At 38.9% G+C, this 21,003-nt stretch overlaps 1 protein-coding gene across 1 annotated transcript; it reads left to right on the forward strand.

Annotated features, from left to right (window-relative positions):
• Window positions 1-1,906: 1,906 nt before the first annotated feature.
• LOC120105118 lies at window positions 1,907-6,741 on the forward strand (the record flags this gene model as incomplete). Its single annotated transcript, XM_039117283.1, has 3 exons — window positions 1,907-2,431; window positions 3,709-4,971; window positions 5,527-6,741. Coding segments are annotated over 3 exons (3,003 nt in total), but the record flags the coding sequence as incomplete, so codon positions are not given.
• Between the last annotated feature and the right edge of the window lie 14,262 nt (window positions 6,742-21,003).

Consider the following 21,003-nt stretch of genomic DNA (forward strand, 5'->3'; position numbering starts at 1 on the left):
GGCATCATCTTTGGTTCTACTAATGAAGATTTATATGGAGATTTTACTAAGCTCATGCAAAGTGAGTTTGAAATATGTGTAATGAATGAATTAACATTTTTTTTCTCGAACTCCAAATTAAGATAAACAAGGAAGGGGATCTTCATTGACCAAAGCTAGTTGTTGACCCCCTAATGGATTTTGATGAATACAAAACACTAGAGTAAAATTCCATTATATCTTAACAATTCGATTGAGGAATTCATGTGTTTTACTTAGAAAATTGTTAAGAAATGTCTAGGCAAGTTCCCACAATTTTTATGAATTTATTGAAGAATATTTTGAGCTAAAGAAAAAGTTCAGGGACAGCCGAGACGTCTCCTGATAGTTTCAGAGACGTCTCTGGCACAAACAGGAAGAACTGGCACACTTGGAGTCGTCCCCGGCACCTGCCGAGTCGTCCCCGCGTTAGCGGAGTCGACTCTCTCAGAAGCGGAGTCGACTCTCTCAGTGGCGGCAGAAAGACGTTTCTCAAGGGATATGCGCGAGACGTCCCCGCTGTACGCGGAGTCGTCCCCGTAGCAAGAAGTTCTTTCGGTTAAAACGCCGTGCGACTCGGAGGACATAAGACTTTTTGGTCAGGCCCAAAATCTTGCCGACTGCAAAAAGGAGACTCCCCGAGACGTCCCCAAGATGGCGGAGACGGCTCTCTCAGGGTTTTCCAGAGAATGGTTTTTGCGGTGATAAGGAAGCGGAGTCGACTCTGAGATAGCGGAGTCGTCCCCACGCATAAAGTGGACACAAGCGGAGACGTCCCCTGAAAGAGCGGAGACGACTCTCTCAGGGAATTCCAGAGGGCAAGTTTTTCGGAGATAAAGAAGCGGAGTCGTCCCCAAAGAAGCGGAGTCGTCCCCACTCAAAAAGCACAGACAAGGCGAGACGTCCCCGTAAAGTGCCGAGTCGACCCCAGATAAAGTAAAAAGTAAAATCCTGTAGGTGAGACGTCTCTCGCTGTAGCGGAGACGTCCCCGGAGTGCCTGGGACGCGACTGACAGCTTTTCAGGTTTGATTTTGAATTTCAAATCCTTCTCTTTTTGTCTCTAACGGCTATATTTGCTTTTTGGGCTATAAAAGGGACCTCTTAAGTGGTTCTCAACAACTCTTCACCAACCCAAAGCAAAATCATTCAAGAGAGAAGTTTGAAAGAAAAGCTCAAGGGAGTGAGTGCATCCAAGGAAGGAAATCAAGTACTTTCAAGTCTCCCAAGTGATTTCAAGCTCAACCACTCTCGCGCGCTCGGGAATCAAAGCTCACACTCAACCCTACGCGGTCTACCTTGGAAGAATCAACATCTCCCACGCTTCCAACGACAAAAAGATTCTTCCGGGTTTCATTGTTCATAAGTGCTATATTTGCTTTCTAGAGCTTTTATATTCTTTTGTACACTCTTTTATCGTGGTGCTTGTTCAAGTCAAGGGACTTGGAACAAGGGAAAGGCGTCCCAAGCCTAAGAGAAATTGGGGGTTTAGGGTTTGTTGTGAGCCCGGTGTAAAACAACGAGTTGGGTAGTGAACTCACAAAACTACCGTACTGTAATCTTGGATTATAGTGGAAATACCCAAAGGCGCTTTGGGGAGTGGATGTAGGAGCAGTGAAGGCTCCGAACCACTATAAAACCGTGTGCTTGTGGTTGTCTTCTCTTATCCCTTTATCCTTGCTTTAGTTTATATATTTGTGTGTTTTAATCTTAAATTAGTCAAAAAGTTTTTTAAAACACCCAATTCACCCCCCTCTTGGGTGACCATCTTTGGGCAACAAGTGGTATCAGAGCAGGTGCTCTTATATTTCTTGAAAGACCTAACCGTCTTAGCCAAAGATCTAGATGGGAACACCCTTTAACAATGTTCCTGCCGAGGGGCAAGCAACCAATAGACCTCCACTCTTCAATGGGACAAATTATACCTATTGGAAGACTAGAATGAAAATCTTCATTCAAGCACAAGACTATGCCTTGTGGAGGGTTATAGTCAAGGGACCACAAGAACCATCACACATAGTTAATGGCATTCGAGTTCCCAAACCTGAAGAGGATTGGGATGAGAATGATGATAGGATGGCTCAACTCAATTCTAGAGCCATGAACTCATTATTTTGTTCTTTAGATGCAAATGAGTTTAATAGAGTCTCCACATGTAGTTCCGCTAAGGAAATATGGAATAAGCTTGAAGTTACCCACGAGGGTACAAATCAAGTCAAGGAGTCCAAAGTGAACATTCTAGTTCACAAATATGAGTTGTTTAAGATGGAACCCAATGAAACCATCACATGCATGTTTACACGCTTTACGGATATAATTAATGGTTTAAAAAGCTTGGGTAAATCCTACACTAACCCGGAACTTGTGAGTAAAATTCTCAGGTCTTTGCCAAAAGCATGGGAAGCAAAGGTCACGGCGATCGTAGAAGCCAAAGACCTCAACACCTTGGGGCTAGAGCAACTCTTGGGCTCATTGATGACGCATGAGCTCACGATGAAGCAACATGAAGAAGAGTTGCCGAAGAAAAAGACAATCGCACTCAAGGCTACCTCAAGTGTGTGTGAAGAAGAGAGCAGTGGGAGTGAAGAAGAAAGTCAAGATGAGGACTTGGGGTTGATAGTTAGGAAGTTTAAGAAATTCATGAGAAGGAAGAAACCCTTCCCAAGAAAGAAATTTGGAGGTAGAAATGATTGGGAAAAAGAAAAGGAAAAAGAAAGAGATCCAATCATATGCTATGATTGCAAGAGACCGGGACACATTCGTTCCGAATGCCCTCAACAAAACAAGTATTTTGGAAAGAAGAAGAAGAAGGCATTGAAGGCAACATGGGATGATAGTGACACATCATCCTCCGAGGAAGAGAAGGAAGAGACCGCCAATTTATGCTTCATGGCGTTCGAGGACGACGAGGTATGTCAAAACCCAACCATAAATTTTACTTTAGAAGAATTGTATGAAGCTTTTCAAGAACTTATGGGTGATTGTAGTATGTTAGGAGCAAAAAATAAAGAATTAAAAGCCTCCAATCAAAAACTAAAGGAAGACATTGAAAACCTATTAATTGAAAAGGAGAGCGTTAAAAATATTAATACTACTAACCTACAAATTAAGAATTCAAAACTTAGTATTGAAAATGAAAAGGGAAAAACAGTAATTAAGGAATTAAATCTAAAATTAAAATCCCTATTCGATATTAATACCTCACTTGCACAAAATGTTGAATCTCTTAAAAAAGATAAGGAAGAACTAGTCAAAGAAAATTTAAATCTTAAGAATGAGGTACATAAGTACAAACCAATTGTTGAAAAATTCACACAAAGTTCTGAAAAATTAAATCTCATTCTTTCAAATCAAAGAGCCGTTTTTAATAAAGCCGGATTAGGTTATAAAACTAATAAACAACAAAAGTATCTAAAGAATTTCTTTGTAAAAGCGAAAGATGTAAAAACTGAAAAACCTACATGCTTTCATTGTGGAAAGACTGGACATAAAGTCTACTCTTGTATTCAAAGAAAAATCCAAACTAACAAGAGTACATTTGTGAAAGCCAAAAACATAACTAAAGTATGGGTGCCTAAGGGAACCAACCACACTAACCACGAAGGACCCAAGAAAACTTGGGTACCTAAGAGCTTCACATGATCATTTTGCAGGTATGCCTTGCAGCCGAAAATAAAAAGAGAATGTGGTATCTTGATAGCGGTTGCTCAAGGCATATGACCGGTGACAAGAGTCTCTTCGTCACCTTGGAATCAAAAGAAGGAGGAGTAGTCACATTTGGAGACAATGCTAAAGGCCGAATCATTGGTGTCGGTAAAATCTCCATATCATCCTCCTCATTTATTGATAATGTATTGTTAGTTAATGGACTGAAACATAATTTATTAAGTATAAGTCAATTTTGTGACAAGGGCTTTAAAGTATCATTTGAATCGTCACTATGCATAATTAGTAGTCCAATTGATAATGAGATCATACTCACAGGACATAGGCATGGAAATGTTTACATGGTAGATCTTGATGATCTCACCATGAAGGATGGCCAATGTCTTGTAGCCATGAATCCTAAAGTCAATGAGACTAGTTGGTTATGGCATCGTAGGTTAGGGCATGCTAGCATGGATTTAATTTCTAAATTGATTACAAAGGATCTAGTCAAAGGACTACCGAAAATAGACTTTGAAAAGAATAAAATTTGTGCGGCATGTCAATTAGGAAAACAAACAAGAAGTTCTTTTAAGTCTAAGAACATAGTCTCAACGTCAAAACCCTTAGAACTAATTCACATGGATTTGTTTGGACCCACTAGAACTGCTAGTCTAGGGGGTAAGAAATTTGGTCTTGTCATTGTTGATGATTTTTCACGTTTTACATGGGTTTCATTCCTTGCACACAAAGATGAGTCCTTTCCCGCTTTTATCAAGTTTCATAATAAAGTTTCAAATGAACTCAATCTTAAGCTAAAAGCAATTAGGAGTGATCATGGTACCGAGTTTGAAAATCAACACTTTGAAAAGTTTTGTGACGAAAATGGTATCAATCACAATTTCTCGGCACCTAGGACACCCCAACAAAATGGGGTGGTAGAAAGGAAGAATCGCACACTCGCAGATATGGCTCGTACCATGTTGTGCGAATCGGATCTACCAAAGTATTTTTGGGCTGAAGCAATAAGTACCTCATGTTATATCTTAAATCGTGCTTTAGTTAGATCTATCTTAAAGAAAACACCATATGAATTGATAAAAGGCAAAAAAAAACTAAATATAAGTTATTTTCATGTTTTTGGTTGTCGATGTTTTATTTTGAACAATGGAAAGGACAATCTCAGTAAATTTAGTGCCAAATCAGATGAGGGGATCTTCTTAGGTTATTCCTCATCTAGTAGAGCATACAGGGTCTTCAACAAGAGAACTCTCGTTGTTGAAGAATCCATTCATGTTGTTTTTGATGAAACTAATGGAGATTCTTCTAGAAAAGAAGAAGATGTTGATGCAGGTATACTTGAAGACCGAATCAAGGAATTCTCCATACAAGACAAACAACATGAGGATGAGGTTAAGGAAGATACAAATCAGCAAGATGAAGAAGATCAACCTCCATCAAACAATCAAGATCTTCCTAAAGAATGGAGGTATGCACATGGTCATCCAAAGGATCTAATCCTTGGTGATCCTTCACAAGGTATAAGAACTAGATCTTCTCTAAGAAACACTAGTAATTATCTTGCTTTCGTTTCACAAATAGAGCCTAAATCACTAGAAGAAGCTGAAAAAGATGATAATTGGATGAACGCTATGCAAGAGGAATTAAACCAATTTGAAAGAAATGAAGTTTGGACTCTAATGAAAAGACCCCCAAATGTTTCAATTATAGGCACCAAGTGGGTGTATAGAAATAAACTAGATGAAGATGGAATAGTAATAAGAAACAAAGCTAGGCTAGTGGCCAAAGGATATAATCAGGAGGAAGGAATAGATTTTGATGAAACTTTTGCTCCTGTTGCTAGATTAGAAGCTATTAGATTACTTTTGGCATATGCATGCTTCATGGACTTTAAACTCTATCAAATGGATGTAAAAAGTGCATTTCTAAATGGTTATATAATGGAGGAAGTTTATGTAGGACAACCTCCAGGTTTTGAAAATCACTTACATCCAGATTATGTGTATAAATTGCATAAAGCATTGTATGGACTTAAGCAAGCTCCTAGGGCATGGTATGAAAGATTAAGTAATTTCCTAATTGAAAACAAATTTAAGAGAGGAAATGTAGACAAAACCCTCTTTATTAAAAGAAAAGAAAATGACTTATTGCTTGTACAAATTTATGTGGATGATATAATTTTTGGTGCTACTAATGATAGTCTTTGTCAAGAGTTTGCCAAGCTTATGCAGGGAGAATTTGAAATGAGCATGATGGGTGAGGTCAACTTCTTCCTTGGGCTGCAAATAAAACAATCAGAGGAAGGCATATTCATCAGTCAGTCCAAGTATATCAAAGAAATGTTGGAGAAATTCAAGATGAAGGATGCAAAAGAAATCAGCACACCCATGGGCTCAAGTTGCAAGCTTGATAAGGATGAAAAAGGTAAAAGTATAGACTGCAAATTGTACAGAGGTATGATAGGCTCTTTACTTTACCTTACTGCTAGTAGACCAGATATATTATTCAGTGTTTGTATGTGTGCTAGATACCAAGCATGTCCTAAGGAATCACACTTGCAAGCTGTTAAAAGAATATTTAGATATCTAGTAGGGACATCTAATGTAGGCTTATGGTACTCTAAACAGTCTGACATAAACTTAATTGCTTATTCCGATGCTGATTTTGCCGGGTGCAAACTCGACAGAGAAAGCACAAGTGGGACATGTCAATTCCTGGGTGCCAATTTGGTTTCTTGGTTTAGCAAGAAACAAAATTCAGTTGCCTTGTCCACAGCTGAAGCTGAGTACATTGCAGCTGGAAGCTGTTGTGCCCAAGTTCTTTGGATTAAGCAACAGCTTGAAGACTTCGGTATTAAAATGGACAATATACCAATTAAGTGTGACAATACAAGTGCAATCAACTTAACAAAAAATCCTGTTCAACACTCTAAGTCAAAGCATATAGAGATTAGGCATCATTTTATTAGGAATCATGTGATGAAAAATGATGTGATGATTGAATATGTATGTACTGAAAATCAATTAGCTGATATCTTTACAAAGCCCCTTTGTAAAGATAGATTCAATTTCTTAAGGAATGCGTTGAGCTTGTATGATCCTAGCAAATGAAGTGAACTTGTATTGCTTTACTTTGCTACTCGAACTAGTAACCCACCTCAAGGCAAACATATGTGAAAACATGAATTCATCTAAACTAAATGACGAACTGTTTGACTTTCCGGAGGATGGTTACCCTCCCTTGGACTCTTCATAGAGATATTTTCAGAGCCTATAACATGGGTATTCGAAATTTGGTCAAACATTCCTCATTTCAATCTTAATAATCTAAAAGTCATTATCAAATCATTATAGGATGTATTATTAAGGGGGAGGATCACAAACAAATTCACTCTGTGTCTATCAAAAGAAATCACGATTGATTAGGGTGATTAAACAAAAATCTGGAACTGCAGTCTGAAATTTTTTGTGCCGGAGACGTCTCTGGCAAGTCGCAGAGACGTCCCCCCAGGGGGAGACGTCTCGCCTTAGTGGCGGAGACGTCTCGGGGACCGAATGAGGGCTTTTTAAATAGGTCGAAATCGCTCGAGCCGACTCGAGCTTTCTCCCTCATTCCCGACCAAAACGGAAAGCCCTAGCCTCCACTTGCTCTCCACTTCAAAACCTAGCTTCCATTTGCCCTAAATCGCAAACCCTAGCATCCATGGCACCAAAGAAAGCTAGGACAACCCGTGGGAGGCGACCTAGAGTAGCGGGCGACGGCGAGGAACGGCGGGAAGAACCCTCCGCGCCTTCTCCTCCGGTTGCTCCGCCGACCACGACGATTTCCTGTGCAAATCGCACAGTCACGACTGGCAGGCACATCGATTTTTCCTTTCTAGATCATGAGGGGTTCTCTATTGGAGAGAGACTCCGAGCCCAAGGGTGGGAGCACCTTTGCACCCTCAAAATCTCGACCTACCCCGGCCTTGTTAGAGAAATGGTTAGTGATATGGCCTTAGGGGACTTAGGGTACACTGCATATGTCCGAGGGACATTGGTAGAAATTAATGAGGATGTCCTATCCACTGTCCTACAAATTCCTAAGGACGGTGAGGCACCGACCTCACATCCCCAAAGGGAAATAGCCCTAAACTTGATTCTAGGAAGAGAGGACTGCGGCCCTCTTGATGTTGTCTACTCCCAGGACCTAAATGCAGAAATGAGACTTCTTTTAAGCATTGTCAATCGGGTCCTATTCCCCAAAACCGGTCGCTTCGATTTTGTTTCGGAGCGTGATTTAGTCATAATGCACCATATCCTACTAGGGATCCCCCTAAACCTCCCTAGACTCATGCTAAATTACATTGCCCAATGTCATAGGTATTCTAGGTTTAGTATACCCTATGGCATGATCTTTACCTTAATATTTAAACACTTCAAGGTTCCCATTCCACCAAATGAACCTGCAAAGGCCCTAAGAAACACCGATTATTACAATGAGGGCTCAATGAGAAGAATGGAATTTCACAAGATAGATGGGTCGTGGGTCAAGGTTCCAAAAAGAAAAGCACAAACCATAGAGCCTGAAATCCCACATCATGAGCCTGACCATCACTCTCCTCCACCTAGCCACATGGACATCCCTGATATTCCCTCCAGCTCAGCTGGACCTTCCACATCCATGCCACAACCTCCTCCAGTCAGTGGGACCTCCTTCCTATCAGAGGAGCAGATGCACACTTTAGCATCTGTTATTTGTCAGCAGATGAGGGAGGAGATGAGATCCATGATGACTGCAGAGCTGGCCCCCATCAGACAAGAGCTGAAGGAAATTAGAGCTCAAATTGAAGCCACAGAGCAGCAAATAGTTGGGGTAGGTACCACCCAAACATTCAGATCGATAGAGCTCAAAGACAGCTTGAAGGCCATTTCCAAGAGTCTCAAAGAGTTGACAAAGCCAGATGGCAATGTGGGCACCCTAGTTGCCCAACTTAGAGGCAGAATTGAGATGGCAACCTTAGAGTTTGAAGCACTTGTGGCAGGTTTCCACAAGTCACAGGGAGATCACTTTAAGACTCTCATGGATTCTATCAATGGCTTCATAGATGCAGCCTGTAAGGCTTATGCACAAAGTACAATGCCCCATGAGCAACGACGCCGATGATGGATATCCTATAGGATCTTCTTTTTGTAAATCCTAGGCCATTGTGAAACACTGTTGTACTAGAAATCAATACTTGTTATGACTCTTCCTTTTGTACTTGAAATCAATACTCTTATGTACTAACTTCAAAGACTTACAATGACATATGAATGAATACAATTTCTTTTTAAAATCTTGTGTACATTGCCAATTCTGTGTATGTGTTTGATTGTGTGATACAAAGAAACAGGGGGAGCACATCTTGTGATAACTATGTTAAACTAAACGATGAGTATGAAATGAATTCCACAAACAAAGGGGGAGTAATATGAATGACTGAACTCATTGGACAGGGGGAGCACACCTTGAGTATCATTTGTCCCCTTCATTGTTGATGACAAAAAGGGGGAGTAGAATATTGTAAGGGGGAATAGAATATTGAAATATGAATATTGAAAGATATGGATATTGAAAGGGGGGTATAGAATGAATATTGAATATGGTTATTGAAGAATATTAATTTTAAGATAATTGCCCTTCTGGAAAAGAAAGGGGGAGTCAAAAAGAATCTAGTTTTTAAATTATCTTCAGCATCAATATATCATTCTAACTTGATTCAAATTCAGTTCATATGATAAAATCATTTAAGAACTATAAAGATCAATCCTATGCACAAGGAAATTTAAGTGATGCACATCGTATCTAGTTCAAATCAAAACATTATACTTGTATATCTGATCAATACTGTGTATATGTTTAAATTTCAAATTTTGCATATACTCAGTGTTTTGTCATCATCAAAAAGGGGAAGATTGTTGACCCCCTAATGGATTTTGATGAATACAAAACATTAGAGTAAAATTCCATTATATCTTAACAATTCGATTGAGGAATTCATGTGTTTTACTTAGAAAATTGTTAAGAAATGTCTAGGCAAGTTCCCACAATTTTTATGAATTTATTGAAGAATATTTTGAGCTAAAGAAAAAGTTCAGGGACAGCCGAGACGTCTCCTGATAGTTTCAGAGACGTCTCTGGCACAAACAGGAAGAACTGGCACACTTGGAGTCGTCCCCGGCACCTGCCGAGTCGTCCCCGCGTTAGCGGAGTCGACTCTCTCAGAAGCGGAGTCGACTCTCTCAGTGGCGGCAGAAAGACGTTTCTCAAGGGATATGCGCGAGACGTCCTCGCTGTACGCGGAGTCGTCCCCGCAAGCAAAAAGGAGACTCCCCGAGACGTCCCCAAGATGGCGGAGACGGCTCTCTCAGGGTTTTCCAGAGAATGGTTTTTGCGGTGATAAGGAAGCAGAGTCGACTCTGAGATAGCGGAGTCGTCCCCACGCATAAAGTGGACACAAGCGGAGACGTCCCCTGAAAGAGCGGAGACGACTCTCTCAGGAAATTCCAGAGGGCAAGTTTTTCGGAGATAAAGAAGCGGAGTCGTCCCCAAAGAAGCGGAGTCGTCCCCACTCAAAAAGCACAGACAAGGCGAGACGTCCCCGTAAAGTGCCGAGTCGACCCCAGATAAAGTAAAAAGTAAAATCCTGTAGGTGAGACGTCTCTCGCTGTAGCGGAGACGTCCCCGGAGCGCCTGGGACGCGACTGACAGCTTTTCAGATTTGATTTTGAATTTCAAATCCTTCTCTTTTTGTCTCTAACGGCTATATTTGCTTTTTGGGCTATAAAAGGGACCTCTTAAGTGGTTCTCAACAACTCTTCACCAACCCAAAGCAAAATCATTCAAGAGAGAAGTTTGAAAGAAAAGCTCAAGGGAGTGAGTGCATCCAAGGAAGGAAATCAAGTACTTTCAAGTCTCCCAAGTGATTTCAAGCTCAACCACTCTCGCGCGCTCGGGAATCAAAGCTCACACTCAACCCTACGCGGTCTACCTTGGAAGAATCAACATCTCCCACGCTTCCAACGGCAAAAAGATTCTTCCGGGTTTCATTGTTCATAAGTGCTATATTTGCTTTCTAGAGCTTTTATATTCTTTTGTACACTCTTTTATCGTGGTGCTTGTTCAAGTCAAGGGACTTGGAACAAGGAAAAGGCGTCCCAAGCCTAAGAGAAATTGGGGGTTTAGGGTTTGTTGTGAGCCCGGTGTAAAACAACGAGTTGGGTAGTGAACTCGCAAAACTACCGTACTGTAATCTTGGATTATAGTGGAAATACCCAAAGGCGCTTTGGGGAGTGGATGTAGGAGCAGTGAAGGCTCCGAACCACTATAAAACCATGTGCTTGTGGTTGTCTTCTCTTATCCCTTTATCCTTGCTTTAGTTTATATATTTGTGTGTTTTAATCTTAAATTAGTCAAAAAGTTTTTTAAAACACCCAATTCACCCCCCTCTTGGGTGACCATCTTTGGGCAACACTAGTCCACAAAAAAACTCTTATAGAAGATTGGCATGAGAAGGTATGTCTATGACCCCATCTTATAGAATTTGAAAAGGATGAGCAATGTAGATCTATTGTTTTAAAGCTGTATTGAAGCATGATAGAATAACTGTATTATCATACAGCTAGTAGACCAGATTGTATGCTCATTATGTGCCCTTGTGCAAGACTTCTATCTAACTCTAATGAATCATATTTTATTGATAACAAATGAATCATAATCTGAATTTTGATAGAAATAATTGTTTAAGGCAATTTGATCAAAACTTAGCTAGCATGCCTTATTGATAATTATCTTAAGCAAATAGAATCTAAGCTAAATTGATTTTGAAAATAAGAAATTGATTTGATCTTGATGAATCTTTCTATTGCCTCACATGCTTGTCCTTGAACCATCTTGGTTAATGAAACTATCTCTTTAATTCAAGTGATATGTACTTGCTTATTTAGGCAATCTCTTAAGTAAAGTGACTCAATATTCAACTATTGTCATATCTTATATTGAGTCATCTAGTTAAAAATATGTTGGATGAATGTTTTGTATCTTGAAGAAACTAATGACTTTCTTTCAAGAAAGAAAAGGAGTTTGCAGGATCCTTGAGCAAGAAAATGAGAGATTTCAACTTGAAGGACACCTCCACGTAAGATACAATATACATTCACATGCAAATAAGAGAGAGGACCTTCTTCAGCCAAAAGTTTACACATAAGAAATCTAGTAGGTATTTGACTTGAAGAATGCAGAATGTATCGATAATTTTAGATACCTCTCTCATAAATTAGCTGAGCAAAGTCAATAACTTAAATCTTATTATGGCATGATTGAAATCTTTAATTATTAATCTTTTGATATCATGTCCATATATGTATTAATTGATTTATGCTTTTAGAAATTGTTTCATGGTTTGCTCAAACTAAAATATTTCTTTAACTATATCATAACTATGAAATACACAAGTATATGCTTAAAATGTTGATTTAAAATGACTTGTGAGAAGCTATGAATTCTTGAGCATAATGAAAATGCTGTTTGCATGATATACATCTATATGATACATAAGATTATTTCATTATTCTGCTCTTTCATGTAAATTACCTGAGAATAACAAAAAGAGAGAGAGATAAAGAAAAGAAAATGGATATTATTCAAGAGAAGTAAAATCTAAGTAAAGGCAAATACTCCAATCTTAAGGAAAAACAAAACAAGCATAATATATTCGGCACATTTGTGAGACTTGTGTGAGCATTCTTTTGGAAGGATAAAATCCGTAATGAATTACACTTAAATAGAGAGAATTTGAAGTGAATATTTTAACCTTTCTATATTGCTCATCATAGGGATGGTGCCAATGGGGAGGCTAGTGGTAGTACCCGGCACTATTTGACCCAACTATTCGGTGTAGGGTATATTAGGGACGGCACAAGAGGGAGGCTAGTGGTAGTACTGAAAGTGAATCCTAGGTTCTTCGATGTTAAGCATGCTGATTTTTTTTTTTTTAAAGCCATGGCTGAACCTGATCGGGTTGCCTACGTACCCCTTCATAAGGGGGATCAAGCCATACGTAGTTCTTTTTAAGTTTTAAAATGCAGCGGAAAAATCGAATCAAACAATTTAATTCATGCATGCTTACAAGATCAAATCTAGAAATCAGCACCTTAAGAACACATAGGATTATGCCGAAATCATTTAAACAATTATGCTAAAACTTTCATGCATGATTAACTATCAGATCTAAAACTTAAGAACTCTATTCCGATTAATCTTCGAATATCCATCGAATGGATTCTGGAGATAACTCCGTGAGGAGCCCCAAAGGAGGGTAAAACCTCGGGGAATCAGACCTAGACCCTGACTCCAAAATAAAATATTGATGTGGGATTAATACCTTTTATGATGGAAGAAACCTATGGATCTGATCCTTGACTTCGCAGCCACGCACATGAATGGCCTCTATGAGAAGTACACGCGAAGCCCTAGGTAGATCGTCTTTCGCGGGAGTGCTAGCTCGCGCAGGAACGCAGCAATGGCTGAAGCTTTCTCCTTCTAAACACTCAACCTTTGATTGTTCTTCAAGGAGATGGAGGATGGACGTAAGAAAGAAGAAGAAGAAGGGATGGAGGCCCTCAGGGAATTTTTTCAGAATTTTTTGAAACCTCTAAATATGGTATATCTTGAACCCAAGGCATGGGGGTCTTTTATAGCCAAAAGATCCCCCCACGTATCACACCTAATTTAGCCAACTAATTTGGCTGATAAAATTCCTAAAAAATTTTGGTGGTTTGGCAGCTAAGAGGAGATAAACATATCCAAATTTCGTGCATTTTGGATCCCTAAAAGATAGGAGTTCATGCGTCCAAAATTCAGCCGCAGACCACCCTATTTCATGCACCATGCAATCCCTACAAATTAGGAAATTCATCTAAATCTTTCTAGAAAGATTTAAGGCGCCATTTTTATAGGAATTATAGCCCCACGCCTCCTCTCTTCTCACACCAATTTTTGGCCAAAAATAAAGAGGATAGGCATAGAAAATATTGGGAATAAATTAAGGTGTCATTCTTCTCCAAGAAGATAAGGACGGGTTCCTAAAATTTAGGGATTCTTCTCCTTATCCAATTCTGATTATTTGGACTCATAATCCTCATTAAATAAGGTCTTCTAATTGATTTGGATCAAGCCCAATCCAATTGGGTCAAGTCCCATCAATTGGGTCAAGCTCAATCTACTTGGGTTGAACCCAATCCAATTAGGTCAAACCCTGATGCAGCCCAAATTGAATCCTATTCAATTTGGCTCAACCTAAGCCCAATTTACTCAATCAAATTGAGTTCATTAGCAATCTAATTACTAATTAATCCTTCAATAATTCAATAATTATTTTAATACATTTTTTGCTTTGGATAATTTATCAATCGAATTGACCAAATTATCCTTGAATGATTCTTAATCATCAATCAGCCATTTGATCAACCTAGAAACTTCTATGCGTGTGACCTCATAGGTTCGAACCTAAGCCGGTAGTATAGGAATGTCTTCCTATACTAATCGATGTGACCATCTAGCAATGGTACCCGACGTCCGGATAGGCCGAATATATGCGAAGCAAATATTCTGGAACCCTGGACTATGGTTACTGTATATTTCAATCCCTTTGACTCCTAATGCCAAGATGACTTAGAGCTCACTGCCAACCCTATAATTAGTATATCCATTATGTGATTAACTTTAGATATCCCGTGACTCCTCACTGGGATTACCTTGGCCAAGGTTTTGCTAAATTAATCACAAGACATAAACTCCTGTTTGCAGGAGGGGTCAATTCCATCTCGACTCACAACTGACTACGCAAGTACTTGACTGCACCCAGTGACCTTCCGTCACTGAATTAGAAATTCAGGTAGTCCGGTACCAAAGTACAGTGAGTTGCTTGCTAGTCACAGGTTGCGATCTCAGGTCAGAGGGCCAAACTTATACCCATATCCACTCGGAACATCTCTTGACAGTAGAGCGTTCCGGAATTGGTTACGTTCAGTGAAATGTACTCCTACACTTCACCTGTATGGCATACCAGTGTCTCCACACTCCTTGGTTAAGAGGACAACCAACGTATATGTCACACAACGACCTAATCTCGATAATGTTGTCGTCCTAGTAACAACATATCATTTGGTCGCGAACAAATTTAAGGACTCAAAGATAAATCCTCCTTTATCATAACATAAGTCCTAAGGACTTCATCATATAAGAGTTCATTTGAAGATGAAATGATGAATAATGCCAAATAATACTTTATTAATTTGTCAATTTATTTACAAAATTCAATCATCAATATGCTGACGATTGATATTTAGGATACAATTCCCAACAACTCCCACTTAGCCTAAAGCCAATCGGCACAGTATCTAATACCTATCTTCGACTTGTATTTGTTGAACTCTTTGATGCCGAGGACTTTGGTAAATGGGTCATCCATATTTTCTTTTGTTTCAATTTTCTGTAGAATCCGCCACTGTGTGCTGCTTGGAACTCTTCCAGCAGATAGCACCACCCTTAAGAGTGAAGATATATCCCGACACGCACTTGCTATCATCTTGATCTGACTGAAAACTTGAATCGGTATATCCCTCAAGTTTTAAGTCAGAATCACTGTAGACAAGCCACTGATTTTTAGTATTTCTCAAATACTTAAGGATGGTTTTTACAACCTTCCAGTGGTTGCTACCTGGATCAGACTGGTATCTGCTCACTACTCCTAGTGAGTATGCCACGTCTGGTACATGTCATGGCATACATTATAGATCCCACTGCCGAAGCATATGGAATTCTATCCATACTCTCTCTTTCTTGAGGGGTTGTCGGACAATCCCTTTTAGAGAGATTAATTCCATGGCCCATCGGAAGATAGCCTTTCTTAGAATTGATCATACTGAACCTCTTCAGTATAGTATCAATGTATGTGGATTGGGATAATCCAAGTAATCTTCTAGATCTATCTCTATAGATCTTCATCCCTAGGATGTAAGATGCTTCTCCCAAATTCTTCATGGCAAATTGAGATGATAGCCAAACCTTTATTCCTTGTAATGCAGGAATGTCATTCCCGATTAAAAGAATGTCATCCACATACAAAACAAGAAATATGATAACTGAACTATTTGCCCATTTATAAATGCAAGGTTCCTCTTCATTCTTAATGAAGCCATATGTTTTGATTACCTTATCAAAACGTATATTCCAACTCCGTGAAGCTTGCTTTAATCCATAAATGGATTTTTGAAGCTTGCACACTTTAGACTCATCTGCAGATGTAAAACCTTCAGGTTGTATCATATACACTTTTTCTTCTAAATCTCTATTTAGAAATGCGGTCTTTACATCCATTTGCCAGATTTCATAGTCTAAATGTGCTACTATCGCAAGCACAATCCGAATGGACTTGAGCATTGCCACAGGAGAAAACGTCTCGTCATAGTCAATACCATAACGTTGACGATAACCCTTGGCAACCAGATGGGCTTTATAGGTCTCTACCTTTCCGTCTGCGCCCCATTTTCTTTTGAATATCCACTTACACCCTATGGGTTTAATTCCTTCGGGTGGGTCAACTAATGTCCAAACATCATTGACCTTCATGGATTCTATTTCGGATTGCATGGCTCCAAGCCATTTATCAGAGTCATACCTCTGCATTGCATCCATATATGTGATCGGATCCTCATCGTTTTCATCAAGTTCGATAGGATCCCTGTCCCGGACCAGAAAACCGTAGTATCTGTCCGGCTGACGTGGTACTCTTCTCGATCGCCTTAATGGTGCATCTAATATGGGTTCTGGATCTGATCTAATCAAATCCGACTCAACTGGTTCAGTAGATGGTGTCGGATCTTCTACATGTTGAACTTCCTTAAGCTCAACATTAGAGCTTTTAGTTCCTTCACTAAAAAATTCTTTCTCTAAGAAAACAGCTCTATTGCTTACGAACAACTTTTGTTCTTCAGCAAAGTAGAAGTAATATCCTTTAGTTTCTTTAGGATAACCAACAAAGAAATATTTGTCAGACTTGGGTTCAAGTTTGTCTGTTTTCAAATGTTTGACGTACGCTGGACACCCCCAAACCCTAAAGTGAGAGAGCATCGGCTTACGTCCAGTCCACATCTCATGTGGTGTTTTATTTATAGACTTACTTGGAACTTTATTTAGAATGTAGCAGGCTGACTCAAGTGCATATCCCCAAAAGGATATGGGTAGACTCGCAAACCCCATCATGGATCGAACCATGTCTAACAGAGTTCGATTTCTTCTTTCTGATACACCGTTATACTGTGGTGTACCAGGAGGAGTCCATTGAGAGAGAATTCCATTTTCTCCTAGATATGTCAAAAATTCACTGGTGAGGTATTCACCTCCTCGATCTGATCGAAGAGTTTTAATACTCTTTTTAGTTTGTTTTTTACTTCATTACGATATAATTTGAACATTTCAAATGATTCAGATTTATGTCTCATTAAATAGACATAACCATACCTAGAAAGGTCGTCTGTAAACGTAATGAAATATGAATACCCACCTCTAGCATTTGTGCTCATTGGCCCACATACATCAGAATGTACAAGGGTCAATAAATCACTGGCTCGTTCACCTTTTCCGGTAAAAGGTGATTTGGTCATCTTACCAAGAAGACATGACTCACAGGTTGTCAATGATTCACAATCATTAAAATTGAGGATTTTCTCTTTACTTAACCTGTTCATCCTGTTCTTGTTAATATGACCTAGCCTATGATGCTAAAGGTAGACATCCGTGACATTATCTATTCTAGGACGCTTACTTGACGTGTACATTACATTAATAGATTGTGATAACAAGTAGATGCCATTACAGTAACACCATTCATAATGATATCACAAGAACATTTCTTTATTGAAATCTCATAACCGTTCATGGCCAAAAGGCCTACGGAAATTACATTCAATAAGAATGTAGGACAATAGTGACAATCACTCAAGACAACAACATGAGAATTGAAAACAAGTTTGAGATTTCCTAAAGCTAGAACTGGAACAGATCTTCGATCTCCAACATTCAGGAATCTCTCGCTGTTTTCAAATCTCTCATTGACCTGAAGTCCTTGCAACGAATTACATATATTAAACGGACTTCCAGTATCTAATATCCAGGTCGAATTATCACATATAGAGAAATTACAAGGTGTTATCATATCAATACCTTGATCAGCAACTGATTGCCCTTTTCTCTTGCTTGGCCTGTTCGGGTCAAGTGAGGTAAGGTACTGAGGACAATTCCTCTTCCAATGCCCCTGCTTCTTACAATAGAAGCATTCTGCCAGATTGTGGTCAGCCTTAATCTTTTTGGTCTGACTTGGCTTAGCACGTTGCACCTTTTTCTTTTGATTCTTATTTTTCTTCTTTCCTTTAAAGGTACCACGATCTCTGGACGAACCTCCCACTAAATTCACCGACCCTTTTAGGAGTTGGTGATCCTTCTCAAAAGTTTGTAGTAAACCCAACAATTGGTAATAATTTACTACCAGTTTCGTCATACGAAAGTTGGTGAGAAATGGGCAGTACGAACCAGGAAGAGAATTCAGTATAGCATCCTTCCCCAATTGATCATGTAGGGGAGATCCGAAAGTGCCTAGGCGCTCGATTAACTCAATCATGTACAATACATGATCGGTCACCGAAGCCCCATCCTTCATACGTGCGCTGAAAATAGCACAACTAGTCTTGTGCCTTTCAACATCATCAGGAATACCGAAAGATTCATTCAACACTTGAATGATGTCTTCCGGCTGCGCATTCTCAAAATGCCTACTAAACTCATCATTCATTGCAGCGAGCATAATGCAACGGACAGTGATATGATCACTGAGCCACTTCTGATAATTGTCTCTGACTGTACCCCGTGCATTAGCAGCGGGCTGCTCAGGTGCCAGATCTGTTATCACATAAAGGATCCATTCATGCTCTAGCACAATTTTCAGTTTCCTATACCAATTATTGAAGTTGGGACCTGTCAACTTGTCATTATCCAATAATGAGCGAAGTGACAAACTTGTGGTCATTTCTACATAAAAGAAAATTTGGCTATTAGTATATGAATTGACTAAACACAGTAGACTTGGACTTTAGTCTAAAGATACTCCCACTATTTTATACAAATTGGTAGCCTCTACCTCCAATTCGAAAAATTACTGCTAATTCTTTAGTGGGCACTAGAACCCAATAGATCGCATATAGGCCCGAGTGTGGCTCAGCTAACCCATATGCACCTATTGGTAGGTTCTAAACCAGTTGCTTCACCAAGCAACTTCTAGTGATACTTTTGCCCTAGGTTCTTCGGCAGGCGTGTGGCGCCTCCACCGAATACCCTAGTCAGGTCCAACCATTAAATGATAGGGTTAAGTCTAATCAACTAATAGACGACCAAGCCCGAGTGTGGCTCGGCTCACCTGACCACCTATTGAAGGTATACTTAACTCATCATATATTGAATGACAATTTCAATGCTTGATAAGTACCAGGCGTGTCGCGCCTCCAATAATTATCAAAACATTGGACCCATTATCACCCAACTTAATGGGAGGCTATGACCTAGTTATCCCCATAACCATTTCATTTTAAGGACCTAATAATTTTAGAGGATTTCTTAATTAGGATAGATAAGAAGATCCGGTTAGTCAAATTTCTCCCACTGACTTCACCAAATTAGATTAGACTCAAACCGGTTAAGGAGGCACCTAAATCAGTCAAACTGATTTTCCTTATAGGCATGGGCTAACTCGAATCATTAAGTGATCCAATCAAAATGTGATTGACCATGTCGGCCAGGTAAGTGAGATCGATGGAAAGGATATGCCATTAACTCGACAAAGACGAATCAGTGCGAGTAGCTCCCAATTAAAAACCACCGATCAAAACTGCCCAACTTACCTTAGACACCGACTGGTTAATCAATTTCGATTTGATTACTCAAATGACTCGAGCTACACCTCTAAGCCTAAATCAAGTTCCATCTTGGTCTAATCAAAGACATGGACTTGATCCATCTACAACTATTGTAAATTGATCTAGAATTTTCTTGACCTAATCTAGTTACTACTTAATTAGATTTGATCAATTAATTCTATTTGTCCATGTATGATTCTAACCTTAGGTCTAATCCAATCCTAGGAACTTGATTCAAGCTAACCCATATGCCCAAAGAATTATGCAATGTCAATTAATTGAGTTACAATTCTATTTCATAACACTTAATTCTCAATTAAGTTTAGACTTATGAAAGTTTTGATCATTACATATTTCTTTTTAATTACATATTAATTACAATCTTTCAGTTCTTAAAACATATTTTCAGATCTGAGTTTTCGTAATTAATCACATGTAATCAGATTTAATTCATGTTTAAGTCATTATATTTAATGTTCATGCATCACATATACATAACAACATGAATTAATACAAACAACATACATCTTATGTATTTGTTTTTTCACTTTTATTTTCAGATCTGATTTGTTCATTAAAATCAGAGATCATATGAATCATAAATTTTATTTAGATCTAATCTAAACAATATTATGATTTCAGATTTATTTATGTTACAAATCTTAACACAAACATGCATCACATGCATTCAAAATTTCAGATCTAGTTAATCATGCATAATCAGCAATTAAATCAATCATAAAAAATACTTTAGATCTAATCTAAGCATGCTCATGATTTCAGATTTAATTACAAGAATTAAAACATTAAAGTTTAAACATGAACCTGGCTCTGATACCACTAAAAGTGAATCCTAGGTTCTTCGATGTTAAGCATGCTGATTTTTTTTTTTTTAAAACCATGGCTGAACCTGATCGGGTTGCCTACGTACCCCTTCATAAGGGTGATCAAGCCATACGTAGTTCTTTTTAAGTTTTAAAACGCAGCGAAAAAATTGAATCAAACAATTTAATTCATGCATGCTTACAAGATCAAATCTAGAAATCAGCACCTTAAGAACACATAGGATTATACCGAAATCGTTTAAACAATTATGCTAAAACTTTCATGCATGATTAACTATCAGATCTAAAACTTAAGAACTCTATTCCGATTAATCTTCGAATATCCATCGAATGGATTCTGGAGATAACTCCGTGAGGAGCCCCAAAGGAGGGTAAAACCTCGGGGAATCAGACCTAGACCCTGACTCCAAAATAAAATATTGATGTGGGATTACTACCTTTTATGATGGAAGAAACCTATGGATCTGATCCTTGACTTCGCAGCCACGCA

This window comes from Phoenix dactylifera, unplaced genomic scaffold (assembly GCF_009389715.1).
Source record: "Phoenix dactylifera cultivar Barhee BC4 unplaced genomic scaffold, palm_55x_up_171113_PBpolish2nd_filt_p 000196F, whole genome shotgun sequence".
Taxonomy (NCBI): Eukaryota; Viridiplantae; Streptophyta; class Magnoliopsida; order Arecales; family Arecaceae; genus Phoenix; species Phoenix dactylifera.